This window comes from Barbatula barbatula (assembly GCF_947034865.1).
Source record: "Barbatula barbatula genome assembly, chromosome: 3".
Lineage (NCBI taxonomy): Eukaryota > Metazoa > Chordata > Actinopteri > Cypriniformes > Nemacheilidae > Barbatula > Barbatula barbatula.
In genome coordinates, this window is record NC_136764.1 from 20,175,681 (window position 1) to 20,196,037 (window position 20,357).

At 40.9% G+C, this 20,357-nt stretch overlaps 2 protein-coding genes across 8 annotated transcripts in view; one reads left to right on the forward strand and one right to left on the reverse strand.

Moving 5' to 3' along the window:
* The window catches only part of zswim5 (zinc finger, SWIM-type containing 5), a 41,604-nt gene extending 29,423 nt beyond the window's left edge, over positions 1-12,181 (forward strand). The window contains exons 3-14 of the mRNA XM_079452669.1: positions 64-212; positions 653-803; positions 1,857-2,033; positions 2,135-2,311; positions 5,041-5,187; positions 5,328-5,465; positions 6,399-6,656; positions 7,296-7,431; positions 7,965-8,122; positions 8,241-8,404; positions 8,509-8,590; positions 8,698-12,181. Of these exons, the coding sequence (XP_079308795.1) occupies positions 64-212; positions 653-803; positions 1,857-2,033; positions 2,135-2,311; positions 5,041-5,187; positions 5,328-5,465; positions 6,399-6,656; positions 7,296-7,431; positions 7,965-8,122; positions 8,241-8,404; positions 8,509-8,590; positions 8,698-9,560 (2,600 nt within the window). The 3' untranslated portion in view covers positions 9,561-12,181. The remainder of the gene's footprint in view (positions 1-63; positions 213-652; positions 804-1,856; positions 2,034-2,134; positions 2,312-5,040; positions 5,188-5,327; positions 5,466-6,398; positions 6,657-7,295; positions 7,432-7,964; positions 8,123-8,240; positions 8,405-8,508; positions 8,591-8,697) is intronic.
* A 2,079-nt stretch (positions 12,182-14,260) lies between these two features.
* Positions 14,261-19,826, reverse strand: urod (uroporphyrinogen decarboxylase). 7 transcript variants are annotated; one of them, XM_079452703.1, is made up of 11 exons: positions 19,635-19,816; positions 18,867-18,931; positions 18,646-18,758; positions 18,420-18,499; positions 18,274-18,336; positions 17,729-17,926; positions 17,457-17,618; positions 17,187-17,324; positions 16,783-16,883; positions 15,762-15,828; positions 14,261-15,352 (listed from the first exon to the last, which is right to left on the reverse strand). In XM_079452703.1, the coding sequence occupies exons 3-11, from the start codon at positions 18,671-18,673 to the stop codon at positions 15,188-15,190; spliced, it is 1,002 nt and encodes a 333-aa protein (XP_079308829.1). In that variant the 5' UTR covers positions 18,674-18,758; positions 18,867-18,931; positions 19,635-19,816; the 3' UTR covers positions 14,261-15,187. The 7 variants fall into 7 exon arrangements, with proteins under 7 accessions (XP_079308829.1, XP_079308828.1, XP_079308824.1 ...); XM_079452702.1 differs by having other exon boundaries at positions 18,867-18,954; positions 19,635-19,796; XM_079452698.1 differs by having other exon boundaries at positions 18,839-18,958; positions 19,635-19,782.
* Positions 19,827-20,357: the final 531 nt, after the last annotated feature.

A 20,357-nucleotide genomic window follows, 5' to 3' on the forward strand; every position in this document is an offset into this window, starting at 1 on the left:
CTGTTGAATGATATATGTTATTTCTACAAGTATTTAAAGTAACCAGATGTATTTTTCTCTCAGGAGCCCCTGATCCCACGGCAGGGGCCAGTATTGATGATGAGAACTGCTGGCACCTGGATGAGGAGCAAGTGAGGGAACAGGTCAAGCAGTTTCTCTCTCAGGGAGGATACTATGGCTCAGGCAAGCAGCTAAACTCCATGTTTGCCAAGGTGAGACGTTATCTCTGTGTGCAAGTGTGATGCTCTGTGCCATTATGGTGAATTATGCGTCCATGAAATCCTGTGAGGCCCATTTAAATCAATGTATTTTAATTAAATGTCAAGTTGACTCTTATTTTCAATAGCCGCTGCAGTTCATTGCTTTTGCTGTCTTATATCTGTAGATATGATATGACTATTATACAGTCTTTTATACTGTTGAGTCCAGTGTCCTTTTAATACATTTTAATTTTTAGCTGAAAGCAATAGCTTCAGCTAAACACTAACGCTATTTCTCCTATACAAGATGTTTTACATACTAATTTGCTCTGCTTTTTTATTAAAAGGATCATTTTTGTATATACATTGTGATCATTCTGAAAGTTGTATGTGCATTACTTCTGTTTATTGCACGTCAGTTCAAAGTGAGATTTGCGTGTGTTTGTGCACAGGTGAGGGAGATGCTGCGGATGCGAGATTCCAATGGGGCACGGATGCTCACACTTATCACAGAGCAGTTTATGGCTGATCCACGACTGTCACTATGGCGACAGCAGGGCACAGGCATGACCGATAAATGCCGACAACTATGGGACGAGTTGGGTGAGTTCTGCTTAATGAAATTTACCTAAGTTATGTGTGTTTAGGGTTTGAACAAACCGATATCGAAAAAAATATAGTTTATATTCTACATCCGCTTATACAATTATCCCAAAGTTCCACTTCTCCCATGTCATCTGAATTTTGACATGCATCCTAATCACTCTTTTACGGTTAGAAAGAATTGAACCTTAATCATTAGTACTTACTCTGCTGCTCTTTGATTCAATATCGCTAGCCTTAAGCACATCTGTCTGTGTAGCGTCTTGACCCCCAACAGTTCGGGCAGGAGTGGATCGGGGTGCATGCAGAAGACTGGCCACTCACGTCTATTGGGATGGTATGAAAGGGCCAGGATCAATGAGCTTTTTAAAGCAGCCTCCTATTGATTGGGCCATTTAAAGAGGTTGATGGGAGTACATCCTGAAGAGGCTCATTTGAGCAGGACTTTGCTGCTGGTGTTGCTGCCTCACCTCCCTCTTTCTCACAAATGGTTGTAGCTGTAAACAATTAATCCCTTTTGGGATGACCGAACGCTCTGATTTCTTGAGAGGAGGCTTCTTGGCTCACTACTCTGACCAGTGCACCAAAACAAATGTGCAGACAGATCAGAATTGAAGTTGACAGTCATGATGATTGGCTGGAACTCAGCAATTCAGCCAATCAGTGGTGGTGTATATGACAGCAATGGAAAAAGATGCAGGCTTGCCATCTGTTACCAAGATACAAAAAAGGCAATGCAACCCTGCCAGTTACACAAGCCCACCAGGCTACCCTACACCTGCCAAATTTGATGCACTGCTCGGCGCCAATCTTTGACATTGATGCGCTAGAATGTCTTGCATTTAAATGCATCAATTTTTCCCTTTTACAAATCAACCTACATCTTCTAGGACTCAATGGTTTGAAAAGTTTCTAAAACTTGAAAAAGAGGCATCTCAAAATTCTTAAAATCACCCTGTTTATCTCTTTAATAGTCATGATATCACCTGTTTCCGCCTCCTTTTAAAATGCACACTTCAGTTCTAAAGACCTCTGGGTGCTGTAAATTTGCAGGTGCGCTGTGGGTGTGTATTGTGCTGAACCCACACTGTAAGAGCGAAGAGAAGAACGCCTGGCTGAGACAGCTGAAGAAGTGGGGAGACATGGACATCTGCCCTCTAGAGGATGGCAATTACGGCAGCGAGCTGCCCAACATCACCAATGCCCTGCCACAGAGCAACCTGGCTCAGGGTTAGTTTCGGTTCTACTGATACAAACCTGATGTTTTCTTCTTCCTCACTTACTTTCAATGTCTAATGGTCTAATAACTGTTTTTGTTCAACTCTCTGCAGACTCAATGGCCCGGCCTAGAAGAACAGTGTTCACGAGAGCCATGGAAGCTTGTGACCTGCACTGGCAGGACAGTCATTTGCAAAGAATCATCAGCAGTGACTTCTATATGTCTCCAGCCTACCAGAGAGACGGAGAGAGTCTGCTCTTCAACCCCCAGGGCCTGCCACTGTGGCTTGGTGAGTGTGATTGAAAAATTGGGATATTATCTTATGGTAGCATTCTAGATCACATTTAACCCCAAAATCAAAAGAAAAAAATGAAGAAATAAAATAAACCTATTTGTAGCACCGTTAAAATTAAATTCTTATTAACGTTAATGTGTCTGAATTTGTTACTCTTTTTTTGCGTGTGTGTGTAAAAACCAAAGTTAACTTAACTTAAGGGCAATTCAACAAATGTTGCCATAATTTACAAATACTTTGCAAAATGAGAATCTTTATCAACATGTCTTGAGGTCCCTTGTGTTGTAATCTGTCTGATTTCACTTCTGCTTGGTCCAGAAGTTAAAATTAGAGGCTTGACAAAAAGCACCTTGACAAAGAGTGGTAGACAAAAAGCACCTTGGAGAAACTCAACAGCGGTGCAAAATATGAAAAGACAATGCAGAAAAGCAGAGCGCTTGTGGCGGAAGACAAAACTTGTAGTCCATTATAACATCTACAAAGACACCATCCATGCTTTCAATATGGAACTAGGCAAAGCTAGGCAGACTTTCTTCTCAAATATTATAAATAGCAACTTAAACAACACCCGGACTCTTTTCGCTACTGTAGACAGACTGACAAACCCCCCAAGCCAGATTCCCAGTGAAATGCTCTCAGACAGCAAGTGCAGTGAGTTTGCTTCTTTCTTCTCTGATAAAATCAATAATATTAGAAAGGTGATCAGCACATCCTTGAGTAGCGCTGGGGTCAGGCAGATCACACCACAACCTGAGAAAGTAGTTACAATGTCTGATTTTGAAGAAATTGATGGCAAAAATTTGGAAGAAACCGTTCAACACCTTAAAACATCAACCTGCGCCCTTGACGCACTTCCCACATCTTTTTTCAAAAGTGTGTTAAACTGTTTAGAAGCAGATCTCCTAGATGTGGTAAATGCCTCACTTCTCTCTGGAAGTTTCCCAAACTCCCTGAAAACTGCTGTTGTCAAACCCCTCCTGAAAAAGAGCAATCTGGATAAGACCATATTAAACAACTATAGACCGATCTCAAATCTTCCCTTCATAGGTAAGATCATTGAAAAAGTTGTCTTCAACCAGCTGAACAAATTCTTAAGCTCAAACGGATACTTTGACAATTTTCAATCTGGGTTCCGCCCACATCACAGCACAGAGACAGCACTCATTAAGATAGTAAACGACATTCGCTTAAGTACTGATTCAGGCAAATTATCCGTGCTGGTCCTACTCGACCTCAGTGCTGCATTTGACACGGTCGATCACAACATACTTATAGACAGGCTGGAAAACTGGGTGGGGCTTTCTGGGATAGTCCTAAAATGGTTCAGGTCATACCTAGAAGCAAGAGGTTATTATGTGAGTATAGGTGACCATAAGTCTGAGTGGACATCCATGACATGCGGAGTCCCCCAAGGCTCAATTCTTGCGCCTCTCCTATTCAACCTGTACATGCTCCCAATGAGCCAAATAATGAGAAATAACCAAATTGCTTACCACAGCTATGCAGACGACACACAGATATACTTAGCCCTATCGCCTAACGATTACAGCCCCATTGACTCCTTGCTCAAATGCATTGATGAAATAAATAGTTGGATGTGCCAAAACTTTCTTCAGTTAAACAAAGACAAAACTGAAGTCATTGCGTTTGGAAATAAAGATGAAGTTCTCAAGGTGAACGCGTACCTTCACTCTAAAGGTCAAACAACAAAAAATCAAGTCAGGAATCTCGGTGTGTCTCTAGAGTCAGACCTTAGCTTCAGTAGTCATGTCAAAGCAATAACTAAATCAGCATACTATCATCTGAAAAATATTGCAAGAATTAGATGCTTTGTTTCTAGTCAAGACTTAGAGAAACTAGTGCATGCTTTCATCACCAGCAGGGTGGATTATTGTAATGGGCTCCTTACTGGCCTTCCCAAAAAGACCATAAGACAGATGCAGCTCATACAGAACGCTGCGGCAAGGATTCTGAGCAGAACCAGAAAATATGATCATATCACACCAGTCCTCAGGTCTTTACACTGGCTACCAGTTACATATAGGATAGATTTTAAAGTTTTACTACTGGTATATAAATCGTTCAATGGCCTAGGACCTCAATACATTGCAGATATGCTCATTGAATACAGACCCAAAAGAACACTCAGGTCATTAGGATCGCATCAGCTAGAAATACCAAGGGTTCTCTCTAAGCAAGGAGAGTCTGCATTTAGCTATTATGCGAGCCGCAGCTGGAACCAGCTTCCAGAAGAGATCAGATGTGCTCCTACAGTAGTCACATTCAAATCCAGACTCAAATCACATCTGTTTAACTTTGCATTTGATTAATGTGCCACTGTGCCTCTGACCGTCCGACTGTTTGCGCTGTACTTTATTTTATTGATTATCTAATCTAAACTATATTTTATTTTATTTTATTAACTGGTTAATTTTTATTTTTCTTATTTCTTCTAAACTATGTTATTTAATTTTTTTATTCTTAACTGGTTACTTTTATTTTTCTTATTTCTTAACTGTTTTATCAAATGGATATTTTTAATTTCTTCTATGTAAAGCACTTTGAATTGCCATTGTGTATGAAATGTGCTATACAAATAAACTTGCCTTGCCTTGCCTTGCTTCAATCTGACACTCAAATATAACCAGACAGAAATAATTACAACTGTCCCAATAAGAAGAGCTCCATCATGTTAATTCTGTGTCATGTGATTTATCTTCCAGATCATGTGCCTACAGCATGTGCCAGGGTGGATGCCCTGCGCTCCCATGGGTACCCCAGAGAAGCCTTGCGACTGGGTGTTGCCATAATCAATACCCTGCGGCTTCAACAACAACGGCAGTTAGACATTTACAAACATCAGAAGAAAGGTAACATACATTTTTGTGTAATATTGTAACAAAATGCTTCATTGATCAAACATTTATAAAAATATAGGAAATATGCATGCAATGCATCAAAATGCACCGTGTTTGTAGAATGTGTCAAATATATCTCTCTCTTTCTTCAGAGCTGCTGCAGAGAGGAATGACCAATACCACCAATCTAGAGGGATGGGTTGGCCACCCCCTCGACCCCATTGGCTGCCTTTTTACCACCCTCACGGAGACGTGTCGAGTGGAGGATGACAATACCATGGATACCGGAGGTACACAATTATAGGCTGTCAGAGCGCCTGCAATCTTCTGTCTTTTTATGACTCCTCGAGACGCCTTGAGCATTATTCAGTTTCTCGCTCAGCAACTGGCCTGTCTTTTAGAGCTTCATTCATTCTTATAGAACCCCATCTCTCCAGTCTTTACAATTGGCCTCCTTTTTTGAGCTGTGCTAAGGGGAGCTATTGTATCAGAAAGGTCATTCTGCCCACACTGTGGTGTAAAACGTATAAAATCAATCAGCATTTGCATTCCATACATCCCTTCAGGCTCAAACCAATGAAAAGTGCTGGCCATTGTATCCTGTAGTGAGGAACCCACAGAGAGGCATTGTGTGCCTGAATAATACTGGCAAATGGTACTGTGACTTGGAAGAGTTTGTGCATATCCGTGAGCCTGTCCCGTTGTAATGCTCCCCTTTTGGCCATACTGCAATGGGGCCACGTTGTGTGTATGTGCTTGTTTTGTATGTTTGTGTGTGTGTGCTGGAGAGCGTAGTTCTTTGTTTTACTCTTTTGCACAGTTGGAAACATCTGGCATGTGCTGGGATGGGGGTGGGCTCTCTGCTTTATCTAATACGATTGTCTAGAGGTCAGGATCTTAGCTTAGCAGGTCCAGCAACAGCAGCTGAAGCAGCGTGGAAAGCCAAAACAATGCTCTCTCTAACCTATCTGGTATCTTGACTAAGAAAAGATTCATGCAATCTACTCTAAACGTGACTATTTTTCTTTGTTTGAAACACAAATAGGTTGTTGGGCAAAATATCCAAGCTACACTTAACTACCAAGGTCACCCTGTGATATCCCTTATAAAATTTTCAACTAGATTTCTATTTCATTGGAGGTTGGAGGATAGATGCCACCTTAATAAAATGTTAACAGTGTGATAAAGCGCAGTGAAACTAACAACCCCTTATCTCTTTGTAGATTCAGGTGAGCCCAAGCCTCCCGTGTACCAACATGTGCCAGTGTGGGGATGTCCAGACGGAGGGGAGTCGTACCTGGCGCTGGCGCTAGAAGTTGCACTGATGGGCATGGGGCAGCAACGACTGATGCCCGAGGGCCTCTACGCCCAGGACAAAGTGTGCCGCAATGAGGAGCAAATCGTGGCCAAGCTTCAAGAGATGGAGCTGGATGACACATTAGTACAGACGCTCCGCAAGCAAGCAGTCCTCCTTTTAGAAGGTACAAGCTCTTTCCGCTCTTAATATCACAACTTTCTTTCACCCGCTGCCTACTTTCCAACCATCATCACCTATTTGTAGGATGTATTCCCCTCTATGTTTCCCCCCTTCACTGTTCTTTTCTATTCCCATAACCTTTTCTCCCATGTGAATATCCATCTACTTCTGTCTGTTCCTCCTCCCTCTCCTCTGTGTGTAAGAGAGCTCTGCATGTAAAAAGATCTGCAGTCTGGCCTCTGCAGTGTCCCCAACTCCCTGCCCTGAAAACAGGCCACCCTGCATCTGAGCCTCTCGCCGACATTTGCTGTAACCTTAGAGCAGACATCTGTGCTGCTACTAGGGAGGACAGACTCTGTCAAAGCCCACGAGGCCTCGCCTGCCTGTTTGCCTCCCCAGCCATCCAAGCACTAAGCGATACACTCCTCTCATATTGCTTTCTCAATTGCAATGCATGCCCTTACTGACTCAACAGTAGAGGTCGAGCGATATGGGTTTTGTATTGGCTGATAACTAGAGAGCGGAGCGGTGATGTGTATATGAAATAGGCTAATGCATTTTAGATGTACACATGTGTACATTAAGCATGACGCACACCTGGAATTCAATACTGATGTGGGTTTCTCTCTTTCCATGTGTACAGGTGGTCCCTTCAGTGGTCTTGGTGAGGTCATTCACAGGGAAAGCGTTCCCATGCACACGTTTGCCAAGTACCTGTTCACAGCACTGCTGCCACACGACACAGACCTGGCGTACAAACTGGGCCTTCGCGCAATGAGGCGAGACTCCTTTTCTCTCAGATTTTATGCAAAACTTGTCAACTTAGTTGCATTAGACCCATTTAATTTTTTACAGTTTTATGTGTTATTTTTGAAGTTTGTGTTTTGTTTTTACTTTTTAACAATGGTGGACGCAGCCATTTAGATGCAATGCTTGCAGTGCTCTGTGCTCTCTGGCTCTAGCTGTATTAAGCCTCTTTGGGACCTTAATACTGTATAGTATGCACTTGGGCATCATTATCTGAGTCTAGCTCATCAGAGTCCTCGCTAATATACAATCAATAGCAGCTCATCCTGAGTCGAAGACAATGTGGTCCGATATGTTGGCTCAGATAGGAGAGGCAGAGTGCTTTTATCCATCAGAAAGAGCTAGCATGAACCAGAGAGAATGAACTGCAATGATGTAGTCAATTTGGAAATCTATTTTACTTACTGAATGTTTTGCTACATGTTGTAGTATGAAAGAAATGTTATTCTGAACATATTTAGTCTTGTAGTTTGTGACTAATCTAATATCATCACGTTTACTCCAGGCTTCAAGTGCTGGAGTCCACAGCTCCCTCGGGTGACGTAGGGCACACACACCACGGCATCTCCATAGTGCCCAGCAGATACCCACGCTGGTTCACGCTGGGCCACTTGGAATCTCAGCAATGCGAGCTGGCCTCCACCATGCTTTCTGCGGCTAAGGGTGAGTACTTCACACTAACTCACGGATCAAAATTAGTTTATTTTTTAAACAGACCTGTGACCTTAGTTTTACGATTTGCGCAAATGTTCGGCTAAGAGATGTCTGTGTTGCGTCTTAGGTGACATGTTGAGATTGCGGACTGTTTTGGAGGCCATTCAGAAGCACATCCACTCTTCGTCCCTCATCTTTAAACTGGCCCAAGATGCCTTCAAGATTGCCACCCCCGCAGATAACCCTCCCGACATCACGCTGCTCAATGTAGCATTGGAGCTTGGCCTTCAGGTAAACCTAAACGTATACCTAAATGATATCCTGTTTGATTTGGCTTAGTGGTATTTCTTCAGATATACTGTTCTGTGTTTAACGAAGTAGGATTCTCTCTGCAGGTTATGAGAATGACTCTTTCTACACTTAACTGGAGGCGAAGGGAAATGGTTCGCTGGCTAGTCACGTGTGCTACTGAAGTCGGTATGTATAAACAAATTATGTTTCGTTTCTCTATCACTTTGCCAGGTTGGAATGAGTTTTTGATGTTGTGTAGCATCTGATTTGAATGGTTGTCTGTCCCATCACAGGTCTAAGAGCATTGGTCAGTATATTACAGAGTTGGTATACTCTATTCACCCCCACCGAGGCCACCAGTATAGTGGCAGCCACCGTGATGTCCCACAACACCATCCTACGCCTGAGCCTTGACTACCCGCAGCGGGAGGAGCTCGCCAGCTGCGCGCGCACCCTGGCCCTGCAGTGTGCCATGAAGGACCCCCAAAACTGCGCCCTGTCTGCCCTCACCCTCTGCGAAAAGGACCACATCGCCTTCGAGACGGCATATCAGATAGTAATCGATGCCGCCTCTACAGGCATGACCTACTCTCAGCTCTTCACCATCGCCCGCTACATGGAGCACCGCGGTTACCCCCTTCGAGCCTTCAAACTGGCGTCTCTCGCCATGACCCACTTGAACCTGGCCTACAACCAAGACACGCACCCGGCCATCAACGACGTGCTGTGGGCGTGCGCTCTCAGCCACTCGCTGGGTAAGAACGAGCTGGCCACCATCATTCCACTGGTGGTCAAGAGCGTTCACTGTGCAACAGTGCTTTCGGACATTCTTCGGCGCTGTACCATGACGGCCCCCGGGCTGGCCGGCATCCCTGGCAGGCGTAACTCGGGCAAGCTCATGAGCACTGACAAAGCACCGTTGAGACAGCTACTGGATGCCACCATCAGCGCCTACATCAACACCACTCACTCACGCCTCACACACATCAGCCCGCGCCATTACGGAGAGTTCATCGAATTCCTAAGTAAAGCACGTGAGACCTTCCTATTGGCCCAAGATGGCCACATTCAGTTTGCTCAGTTTATAGACAACCTCAAACAGATCTATAAAGGCAAAAAGAAACTCATGATGTTGGTACGGGAACGTTTCGGTTGAAATTCACCCGACAACAGGGGACCTAATCTTCTTTCATTCATTTATTTAAGGCATTATTTTATTACACTTTTTTTGGTGAATTTCTACGTTTTATTTGTTTGTTTTTGATCATTCTTTGTTTTTTATATCGTGAACAAGTCCTGTTCACTAAGTTATTCCACCAGGTCCAACTTGTGGAGGGGAGAAGTGGTTATGTTTTTGTTTTGGGGTTCTTAATTTCTTTTAATCAAACTATTGTGATTAAAGTGTAACCGTGGCACATAAAGAGAAACCAAATTTTGTTAGTTTTGAAAAAGGGGCTGGAACATTTAAAACAAACTGTCATTTCTAAAACACTCACACACAGTGTTACTGTTACTATCATACCTTGATCACATTTTAAGGATCAGCTTTAACTGTTTGGAAAAGGCCTGATATTAAGAGTGAACCGTGGAGGAGTGAAACGGCCGAGACTTCACCTCAAACAAACACCAGTCTGCCGACTCTCCAAACCATTACTCAATCAAGCCACAATGTCATGAGTTCCTCCCTCTTCTGCCGTGTTTATTACTATAAGCTCATCTTTTATCTCTGTTCCAAAATTCAGCGCAAAAACTTGCGAGGAACACGAAGATGACAACAAAAAAAACATGAGGATACCTGTGTGCTAAATCCTTGTGAAGGTCACATCTGATGCTGTTTCTTGATGTTCGCTGAGATTGAACAAAACAGAGATATAATTTGCCCGACAATGTCTAACATTATCAGCCATATGTTTCTCTGTTACCTCTCAGTGAAAAATGGAAACAAAAAGACTTGTGTGAGCTTGAGTAGCAGTAATAAAATATGTACTAGCACTTCATTCAATTCCATCCCCTTCACGACACGTTCGGATCAGCAGTTATCTACTGGGTAAACTCTATAGACTGAATGCTTTGACAAAACGACAATATTGACAAACAACATCAAATTACTTGGCATTAAACTGTACCATAATATCTTCCACATTCCATGACCTCCGCCCTCCACAAGTGCCCCAGTGGATCCGAACACTTAGAATGCACTCTGCGGCTTCCATCTGAAGGAAAAAAAAAAAAAGAGTAGAGAGTACACGAGAAAAGAGATGCTCAACTCCGTTCTCAGGGAATCACTTAAAGAAACAAAACAGAAAAAAGTAGTAGCATAAGCATTTAAGATATTGTAAATATGAAAGTGTCAATTCAAAAAAATTGTAAAGTTATAATTATTTATGATAATTGTATGTTTTTCTTTTCGCATACTTGAATTTGTTGGGCTGGGAATGTGACAACCGTAAGAGGAAAGACTTCAGAAACATTTCTCAGGTGCTCCTGTGTACATTTCTGATTTACAGTTTTATTTGTAAACTCTATTTTTATTTTTCGAAAAACTTTTTTTGCAAGAGGAAGCATTTGAAGATTGAAGAACGGAGGGGACAAACGTTTATAAACAGACTATGCAGAACCACTTCACCATTTGCCCTCCCGATCTTCCTCCCTCTTTTCTCTTTGGGAATATTTCTTGTTTGGCTCGGGGGGTGGGGAGTTTATATCTGGAAGTAATCTGCACGAGCTGTGAGTTTGGATGGACTTTGCCTTTGATCTACGTACAACTCTTTACTTTGAAGCCTTATAGTGTTCTCTGAAAGCACTGCATGTGTTTCATGACATTGTGTTGCCAATGTCGATGGAGTACAGCACAGAGAAAATGGACCTACACCTTTAACTGGCCCAAGCGAGGATGAAGGGCATCTGCTACTATTCTCCTTTAGGGTGCGATATCTTGTAATGGGGCTTATTGAGGGCAATAAGGTCAGTCTGTTTAGAGTTTGTGACATGCCATTGCCTAAAAGACTTTGAGAGACGCTTCATGAATCGCTCAACTTTGATATTTCTCAAGGTTGATGGCTAGGGTTGGTTACTTTTGTTTAAACGGTTTCAATTTTTGGTTCACAGCGTTCGTCTCCGTTCTCGTTGATTGCATCAACTGTGGCATTCTCGAAACGCAAGGTGTTAGTCACATTATGCAGCCTGCTCAGTCAGGGAGCTGAATAGACCCCAGAGAAAGTTCACAGTTCAGAGTTTTGTTTTTATAAGCACACCCGCAGAATGGTCATAGTGCTGCCTGTTCCTTTAAAAAAAGTTATAAAATGTGAAAAAAAGACTAAGAAAAAGACAAAAAGGAAAAAAGTCAAGCATTTTTTTGTAGCTAACTAGTTGGTCCAATGGCATTGCAAAAAGAGAATAACCTCCTCTGGCTTTGATTTCTCTCTTCCATACTCTTAAGTGTCTATATGTGTTAACTGTACCAGTGTTTTGATCTGTCCCTAGAGTTTAGAAGGAAAAATTTATCGCTGGTAGAGATTGTTCACTAGTTCATCTACTGTTTGATTTTCGTTTTAATTTAAGGGAAAGTGTTTGTCGCCTCTTTGTGCTACTGAATTATAAAAAGGTATCCAGTATTTGTTGCCACAAAAGTATAGTTCATCAACACTTTTTGTTTGTGCAACCTCTTGAGCTAATGTCTATAAACAAAAATTTATTACTATTTATGTAATGCTACTACCATTTTATATGATTTGTGTTGAATTTCAGTGCTTTTCTATGAATAAAGTGTGAAACACGTCTTGCGCCTCTTTGCTTTTTGATCATTTTTTGTTCTTCCTTTTATATGGCCAGTTATCCTTGCAAATGGTCAACCTTACAACACTGGAATAAAATGTAATTTTTATTTTAAATCATTTTCACATATTTTTGAAATACTGTAAAAATGTCAAGTTACGGAAATATACTGAAAAAGTTACAATTGAAACCATGACATTTTACTTAACAAAGCGTCATTTTACAGAAAGTTTCTAGCGCCCAAGCCTTCGGAATATTATAGTTTTTTACAGTGTATGTAAAACTCAAGGTATTTGACAGCCATCAGTGTTTTTTGTATGTTTTTCTGGAAAGGAGTGTTTTTTTCCTACGTTCTTTAAAATATCTTATGTGTTCAACAAACAAAAAATATACTTTATACTTTTCTACTATGAACAATGTTGTCCCAGAATTGAAAATGTTTTTTTCCAAATAGCTTTCTTTGTTCAACCGAACAAAGAACTGTATACAGGTTTGGAACAACTTAAAGGAAATGAAAGAATTTTCCTTTTTGGGTGAACTATCCCTTTATGGTAATTGTGTCAATATTTAGGGGTATCCTACACTACCATAGATGTTTTCAAATCCAACAGACATTTATTAAATAAAGGTAATAAATGCTAAAAAAAACATCACCACAGTTTATGTTAGAAATGCTTCAGAATCTGTGGTCACAACCCCCAACGTGTTTTATTCTGACTAGTCTATATCGCTCCACCTATCTCCACTTTAGAAACGTAGTGTTGCTCACAATGAACAGCATGAAAACCTTGTGTCAGAGTGATAGACTGTGTTAGAGATGGAGTCGACAGGAACAATGCTCTTTGGGCCTGCTTATACAAACTATCCCATCAATCAGGGTCCCATCTGCTGCTCTTCGTTGTGTCTTGGACCCTGTGCAGCGCTCGGCTCCTGTGAGGACACTGGGTAAGTGTTTGTCAAGCGTGGCAGCGCTGCCGACTGAAATATGGATGGGCTCTGTACTTTTAGCCTTAGCTCTATGATTTAGCAGAAGGGAAGGGACACAGGCCACAGCAAGGAATGAGAGGCAAATAATTGGCTCTCCCACCTTGTTGTGAGCTTCCAATGCTGTTGGATTGGAGCAACGAGTAGATGGGCTCAAGTCTAGCTCCAGTTGGTGGGGATAACAGGCATTGTTTGTTGGGGAACAACGGTTCACTGAAGTATATTTAATTAGAAGCCAAGACGTCATCAGAAGAAAAGTGACGGAGCACCCGAGGCTGTCAGGAAACTCTGAACGCGGTTGTGCTTCTGGGCGCTGTGAACAGGTTTGTGCAGTAAGAGGAGGCCTTGTCCTCAGTATCCTGCACGGCAGGTTCAGCTGTCAGTGCAATCGCACATTGTGTTCTTAGGGGAGCTGATTTGCGGAGCTTCGTTCTGCTGCTCTGATTTTCCCAGAATCCCCCTGTAATTGGAGTGTTGGAAGAGTGCGTAAGGAGGGGTGCGGCAGATTGGCACTTTTTGGGTGGGAGGTTGGGGCCACTGTAGTGGATTATGAAAGAACATTTTTGAGATTGCACAAATCAAGCTTAAATCACAGAAACCTTAGGTGGATGTGTTAGTATCTGCACAAAAGCAGAAGAGCAGTTTAAACACGTCCAAAAATCTGTGATCATTCCTAAAGGACAGGATTTTACACTTCTAATGTTGTCTTCCCAAGTCCTCACATTTCAACTCTGTCGTGGCTCAAGAACCCCCAAACCCTCCCATCTGATAAAGTACAGATAGAGGCGAGACCTGACAAATGATGTACAGCCTGCTGTCTTGAGGAACATATTGGATTTTCAGGCCTGCTGATTTGCTGAGAGATTGAGCCTGAACCCCCCCACAGACCCTACTCATACCCCCCTTGTGGTTTCTTAAAGGAGGCCTTGGGGAATTCAGCTTTTTTTTAGTGGATTCATTGTTGCAATTAAAAATAATGCCAGAAGCCCCTCAAGGTATTACAGAATGTGTGCACGTGTGTGTGTATCTAGGAAATGGCTCAGCCTGCAATACGCAGCTGTGTTCTACAGACACAAACAAAAAAAATCCAACAACACAGATCAGCAAATTTGTTTTTTAATCATTTTAATAATAGGGAAACAGTTGACAGTTTTGAACACAGGGAAAAGTCAGTGCTTTCATTTATTACTAAATGATTATGTATCTGTGTGAGAGAATCTATTTCTGATGTTTCAATTTACAATCTTGCTTTGCTAAACAGCCTGAAGTAAACAACTGAAATGAAAAAAGAACAATAGAAATGTTGTTGTTTTATCGCTAAACAAAAAAAAGGATTTATTATCTCGAGTCAGAGAGTAGAACATTATGGAGTTTTTCAAAGCCTATTCCAATAAATCCATGTTTTGAGGATCAGGGTTCTTCAAAAACATCTCCCCTACGTCACGTGATGTGTTGCTGAGGAATCCCTCTTCCTCCCTCCCAAAAACAACAGGATTTAAGGATTTGCTTACGCAGGGTGCTTTTTCGTTGGTTGGCATTGCGTCCACTGGGATTAACATTTCTATTACTAAATGCAAAGGCGGTAAGAGAAGCAATAAATTATAGATCAAAAGAGTAACCCCACTACCACCACCACAACATGTAAAAATATAGAAATGGTTTCACATGATTAATAGATGTGCCTAATGAAATTCTCTTGAGGGATAGTTTGTCTTTAAAGGACCACTCTTTATTTTGCTTTATTTTAAACACCAAAAATATGTACACACACAAAGTTCTTTACGTTTTTGCCATGTGTCAGTCCAGATGTTACTACGGTACTCTGTAACTACGGTACATCACTTACTCCACATTCTTCAGTGCATCAGCTCAAATGAAAACACATCAATCCAGCAAAAACATATTTTGAGCAAGAATTTAATTAATCGAATGGATTGTTGTGGAGCCATTATAAACATTAAAACCAGCGGACTACAGAATAACTGAAATGAGTCAGACACAATATGAGTATAACATATTAATGTCTTAGTTGCGTTTCAGGAGCTGGCGAGAATGGGTGTGAACAGCCTCCACGAACGCCCCCACGTTTTCTGGGTCCATGTCAGGGTACAGCCCGTGACCCAGATTAGCGATGTAGCCCTTCATGCCAAATCCCTCCAGCATCTTCTTCACGATCTCAGATATACGCTCCTAACAACACAAGCTAAAATAAGTTGGTTTGTTTATCATACACTGACTTTGTGCTCTTTTTCTCCTTTCTGCTGATGAAAATTTATGAGCTACTATTTTCCAAAATAGGCTGGACAGTCACACCCAAATAACTTCAGAAATATTTTGGATGTAGCAAAAACAATGCTATGAAAGTCATGCTTTAATGCACGAGCAGTGAACGCCAGAGACAGCTCTGTGTGGAAAACAGCTGTTCTTATGGGTCATATTACTAGCAGGGCCCAAATTTGTAAAAACAAAACAGCCTCTTTATTTTGAAACCCAGTAAGCAGAATTTGTGTACTAATATCTTCATAGCTTAAATAATAGATCAATTCGAAACGATGGGAAAGACTTAAGTTTTAGTCTTTTGTTGTTGTAAATGCCTCACCTTTGGGGCGTAAAGAGCGCAAGGATCCATGTTGCCTTGCAAACTGACTTTCCCTCCAGTCCTTAGACTAAAAAAAACCCAAAGAAGGAAACTTAGGTATCAAAGATAAATTACATTTCTTTCCAAATAAAATCTCCCCAACACACAAACATATACAAAACCAGTCAAAATTTTTAAAACACACAATAAAATATATTCTCACGACCATAAAAACCTTTTGAGATATATGCTTAAATTCTTGCAATGATTTTCAAACAAAAATCTACGTCTAAATTTGCTTTTTTATAGCTTTAAATATGGAAAATAGTGTGACTGTGTATTCAAACATTTGTCTGGTACATATAAACAAAGTTCCTTGCAAAAGTATTCAAACTCGGCCAATCCTGTCATTTTACTAGACAACTGGATTTGTATAAACAGGCTTCGGCACCTTAAATTAAAGAGATTTCGGGAAAAGTATAATAAAGCAAGAGTAAATTGGAAGAATGTGACCCTATCTGTGAAAACCAAGCTAAAGTAATCTTTTTGTGATTTGCAGTTGTCTACATGAAATCATCCTACATAATGTAAAGAAGACTCTGTGAAAATATAACTTTGATATCTTCACTATTGACTAAGCAAGGCCATGTTAAAGATTTAAATCATGGTGACATTGGTAATATTTTCTTATTTTACTGAAAAACAACTGCCGTCAAACCCTGTGCTGTAAAAAAGTCACAGGTCACAAACTTTTAGCAAGATAGTAATATCTAAAACAGGACTAAATAACAAAAAGAAACATAAATGTCCAGCACTAGCAGAGACAAAACCCTGATGTTGTGGGACTATTCAAAATTTGTGTAAACATAATCGGGAGGAAATCTGCATGGAAGAATAAACCAAAACTCACACCTCAGCAAATAATTCAAGAAAGAGAGTGAAGGGTTGAAATAGTTTTGCAAGGCATTGCAAGAAGTGTACAAGTGAAATCAGAAACCAAACTCTCATATCAAAGCTCCAGCGGCTCGTCTTTGTGACTAACCGTGCTGAACAAGGATCAATGGTCCAGTCGAGACTCACTACTTCATAACCAGAATCAGAGAGATCCTCCAGCCCATAATGACCATCTTTGGCAAAAACAATCTGCACAGGAAACACACAGAGGAGTTGGTGGATGTAGATTCCCACTGTGCATCATAATATGACCTAATACTGACAACTAGTGGCAAACTATAATATTACAATGTTGATTTGTTTGGTGTGCACAATCATTTTTTTATCTTGATGCAGAAAAATCAGGAGTATAGAAATTCTGTGAAACGTTAATTCTTTGAAAGCTAATAAATAATCATTCTAAAACTTCTTAATACTTTTAGAACAAATATAATCAATGAATGACCCTAACTAAGTACTATGAGAATGAAGTTTTTGTCAGGTTCTGCTCACCATAGGCACACTGTCCAAACCAGATTGTTTGATCTTGTCCTTAACACGGCGAGCGATATCTCTCAGGTAAGGCAGAGAAAACTCTTTAAACTCAACTGGGCCCAAACAGCCAGCATGAGACTCGAAAACCTGCAGTGCCTAAAAGAGAAAACATGTATTGAATCACAGACGTTCTCATCAGAAATGCGTACTGTTCTGAATTATTTACACAACTAACCTCATGAGATTAACAAAGAATTCTCAGACCCTCATGAGCTCGGTCTCACTCACCTGAGCTCCAGCTTTCACCTGGCCTAGAAGATAGTCCACTATCACATCTGTGAGCTGGCTCAGGAGTTTGTGGCTGGCTTCTGGGTACCTGTAGAGCCAGCGTTTAGCCTTTGAGTGTGTGGGGGAGCCTCCTCCTTCAATCATGTACGACATTAGAGTCCACTGCCATCCCAAAGACACACAGAACAGATGGAGAAGAGAGACATTTTTATTATTATTCCAGACATCTTGTGAAGATTAGCATGTATATTTGCGATGGTTGGTCTACTCACGGGGGCTCCCGTAAAGCCAATGAGAGGAACCTTTCCCTCTATTCTGTGCCGTGTCAGTGTGATGGCTTTGAAAACATAGTCGAGTTCTGTTGTCACGTCCACTTTGGTCTTCAGTCTCTGTAGATCTTCAGGTTCTTTCAGTGGTTCTGGGAATGTGGGGCCCTTTCCTGAAGTCATTTCAACATCCATTCCCATGGCCTAGTCATACACATTATACCCATAAACACACACATACGTGGTTGTGTGTCCATAAAATGTTAGTCAATGGGGGCCAATGTTTTTTTAGTACCAATGTGCTTCAAAATGTATTATGAGTAGTGCAAATAAAAGCCATACAGGTTTGGAATGGCATGAGGGTGAGTAAACTGATGAAAGAATTTTCATTTTTGGGTGAACTATCACTTTAAATCCAATTCGTGCCTTTATTCACTTTAATAATTTGTTACAATTATTTACAATTATTTGTTTAAATAAAACCTTCCACATAAAGCAATTCTAAACCGTGTAGCATATTTGTTTTAAAGACAAACAGCAGTGTTACTCACTTGAGGCACTACCAAGATGTCAGAGAAGATGATAGATGCATCAAATTGGAATCGTCTGAGTGGCTGAAAAAATGTATTTAAAATAGTGTTAAAACTCAACATGCTAGATCCTGAGACCTAGACCTGTGATGTTTATTTGTGCTGACCTGTAAAGTTAGTTCACAACAGGCTTCAGGAGAGCGGCACGTCTCGAAGAAATCTTTCCCTGCCCTTGCCTCCCTGAATTCTGTTGGAGGGTTAAAAGAGAATTTTAGCCAAACAGAAACATTTGTTCTTCAGCACACTGGACACAATGGTACAAAGATGCCTTTATTACAAATGGCCGTATCACATCAGCACTTCAGATTACTTTGATCAAAAACAAGTACACACCCGGCAGGTATCGGCCGGCCTGTCTCATACACCACACAGGAATGTGTTCTACCTCGTCTCCTCGGGCGGCTCGCAGGAATGTGTCATTTTTCAGCTCCGGGAAGTCTTTGGGGCTGAGGTGAAGACAGCACAGCATTATAAAAACTTCAGTTGTTAAATGGGTCTAATGGTTAAATTAAAGAACAATAAACACCGGTGTATTCTTGAATTCAGTACCCCACCCTTGAGTTAAGATGATCAGGTATGGCAGATGTTTTAGGCAACAAGTGAACCAAGTAGATAAGCACTGTTGAGAGAAGGGACTAACGGCTTTCTTAGGAAGGGATAAGATGACAATCAAAAGTGCCACACAATACACCCTGTAGCCTATGATAAGAAAACTTGAAAGCCTTCGTTGTCATTGTATAGCTTTGTATACAACAAATGTTAAAACAAACAAATGAAGTAAATTATTGCTACATCAAGCTGCCTTAAAAATGTACATAAAAGAGCTATAAAGCTAAAAATATAGTGTTAAACTATAATACTGAAATGTATTGTCAAATTATTAAGATAAATCAAACAATAAATTAGTCAGATCTAGACAAATAAGTATGTTAACAGTTAGTGTTAACAACATTTTTAGAAATGAATGATAATATACGACCTATGGCTGCTATTGTTTTATCATATTCTATTATTATAAACGTGTTAATTTACAAATAACAAATATATTATTAAGCATTAACAAATCAATTCATCCCAATGAAATGCACAACTGACAAAAATATGAATAAATAAAACTTAAAGTAGGATGCGTACTTCAGTGCACAGTTTGCAGTTACGAAACTCACTATGTAACATGCTATCGCTCTGACAGCAGCTGCCTTCTCAAAGCTTTAATAAATAGTCAACAGTCGTTTTGTTAATCCAGAATATTCTATACACAAATAATCGTGCTAATTTACCAGATCAGTGCCTTATGTCCCTATAACATCTCGTTAACTCACAGAATCAGGCTGTCCTTATCCATTATCGAGTGCCGGGTTCAGCGGAGAAGAAACCTCGAATAAAACTCTGACTTGAACTGCGTTACACTGTATAACACACGTGAATAACGTCACGCCTCCAGACTCAAGGGCGCGGCCATTTTGATATGATCACATGACTGTGAGCTGAACTAACCTGAAGCGCCTATCAGCAGCTTCTGCACGCTAATAAATATTTATTATTACGGGGGTAATTACCCCGTTACGGGGTAATAATGTACAGAAAATGCATGTTGTATGATGGAGACATGTATACAAATAAAAATAATCACAAAAAGTACATTTCATTAAAGGGGTGGTGCAGTTTATAAATGTTGTCTTTTGCGGTTATTGTATTAATATTGTTATTTCGAACTGCCTGGAAAAACGGTTAAAAGCTTTTTTTGAATAATCCGCGGTTATGATTGGTTAAATGGTAAGGTTGAATCCGATTGGCTAAACAGGATGACATTTCAAGTAGGTGGGACAGCGAGGCCAAGAGAGTCTCAAAACACGCACGCACGCACACACACACACACGCACGCACACACACACACGCACGCACGCACGCACACACACACACACACGCACACGCAAACCGATGACGATTTGAACATGATATACTTGCACATTTTAAACTTTCGAAATATTTGTGCACGTCTGTGAATTGTAGCCTACTTAGCCGTTGTGAAATGTCTTTTGCGA

Bases quoted from the DNA above. Each gene is read 5' to 3' on its own strand.
- urod (XM_079452697.1), bottom strand. From the start codon at position 19,657: ATGGATAAGGACAGCCTGATTCT. The intron at 18,759-19,634 runs GTGAGTTAACGA...TCTTCACCTCAG, and splicing joins GATAAGGACAGCCTGATTCT to CCCCAAAGACTTCCCGGAGC. The intron at 16,884-17,186 runs GTGAGCAGAACC...TTTCCTGTGCAG, and splicing joins GTTTGGACAGTGTGCCTATG to ATTGTTTTTGCCAAAGATGG.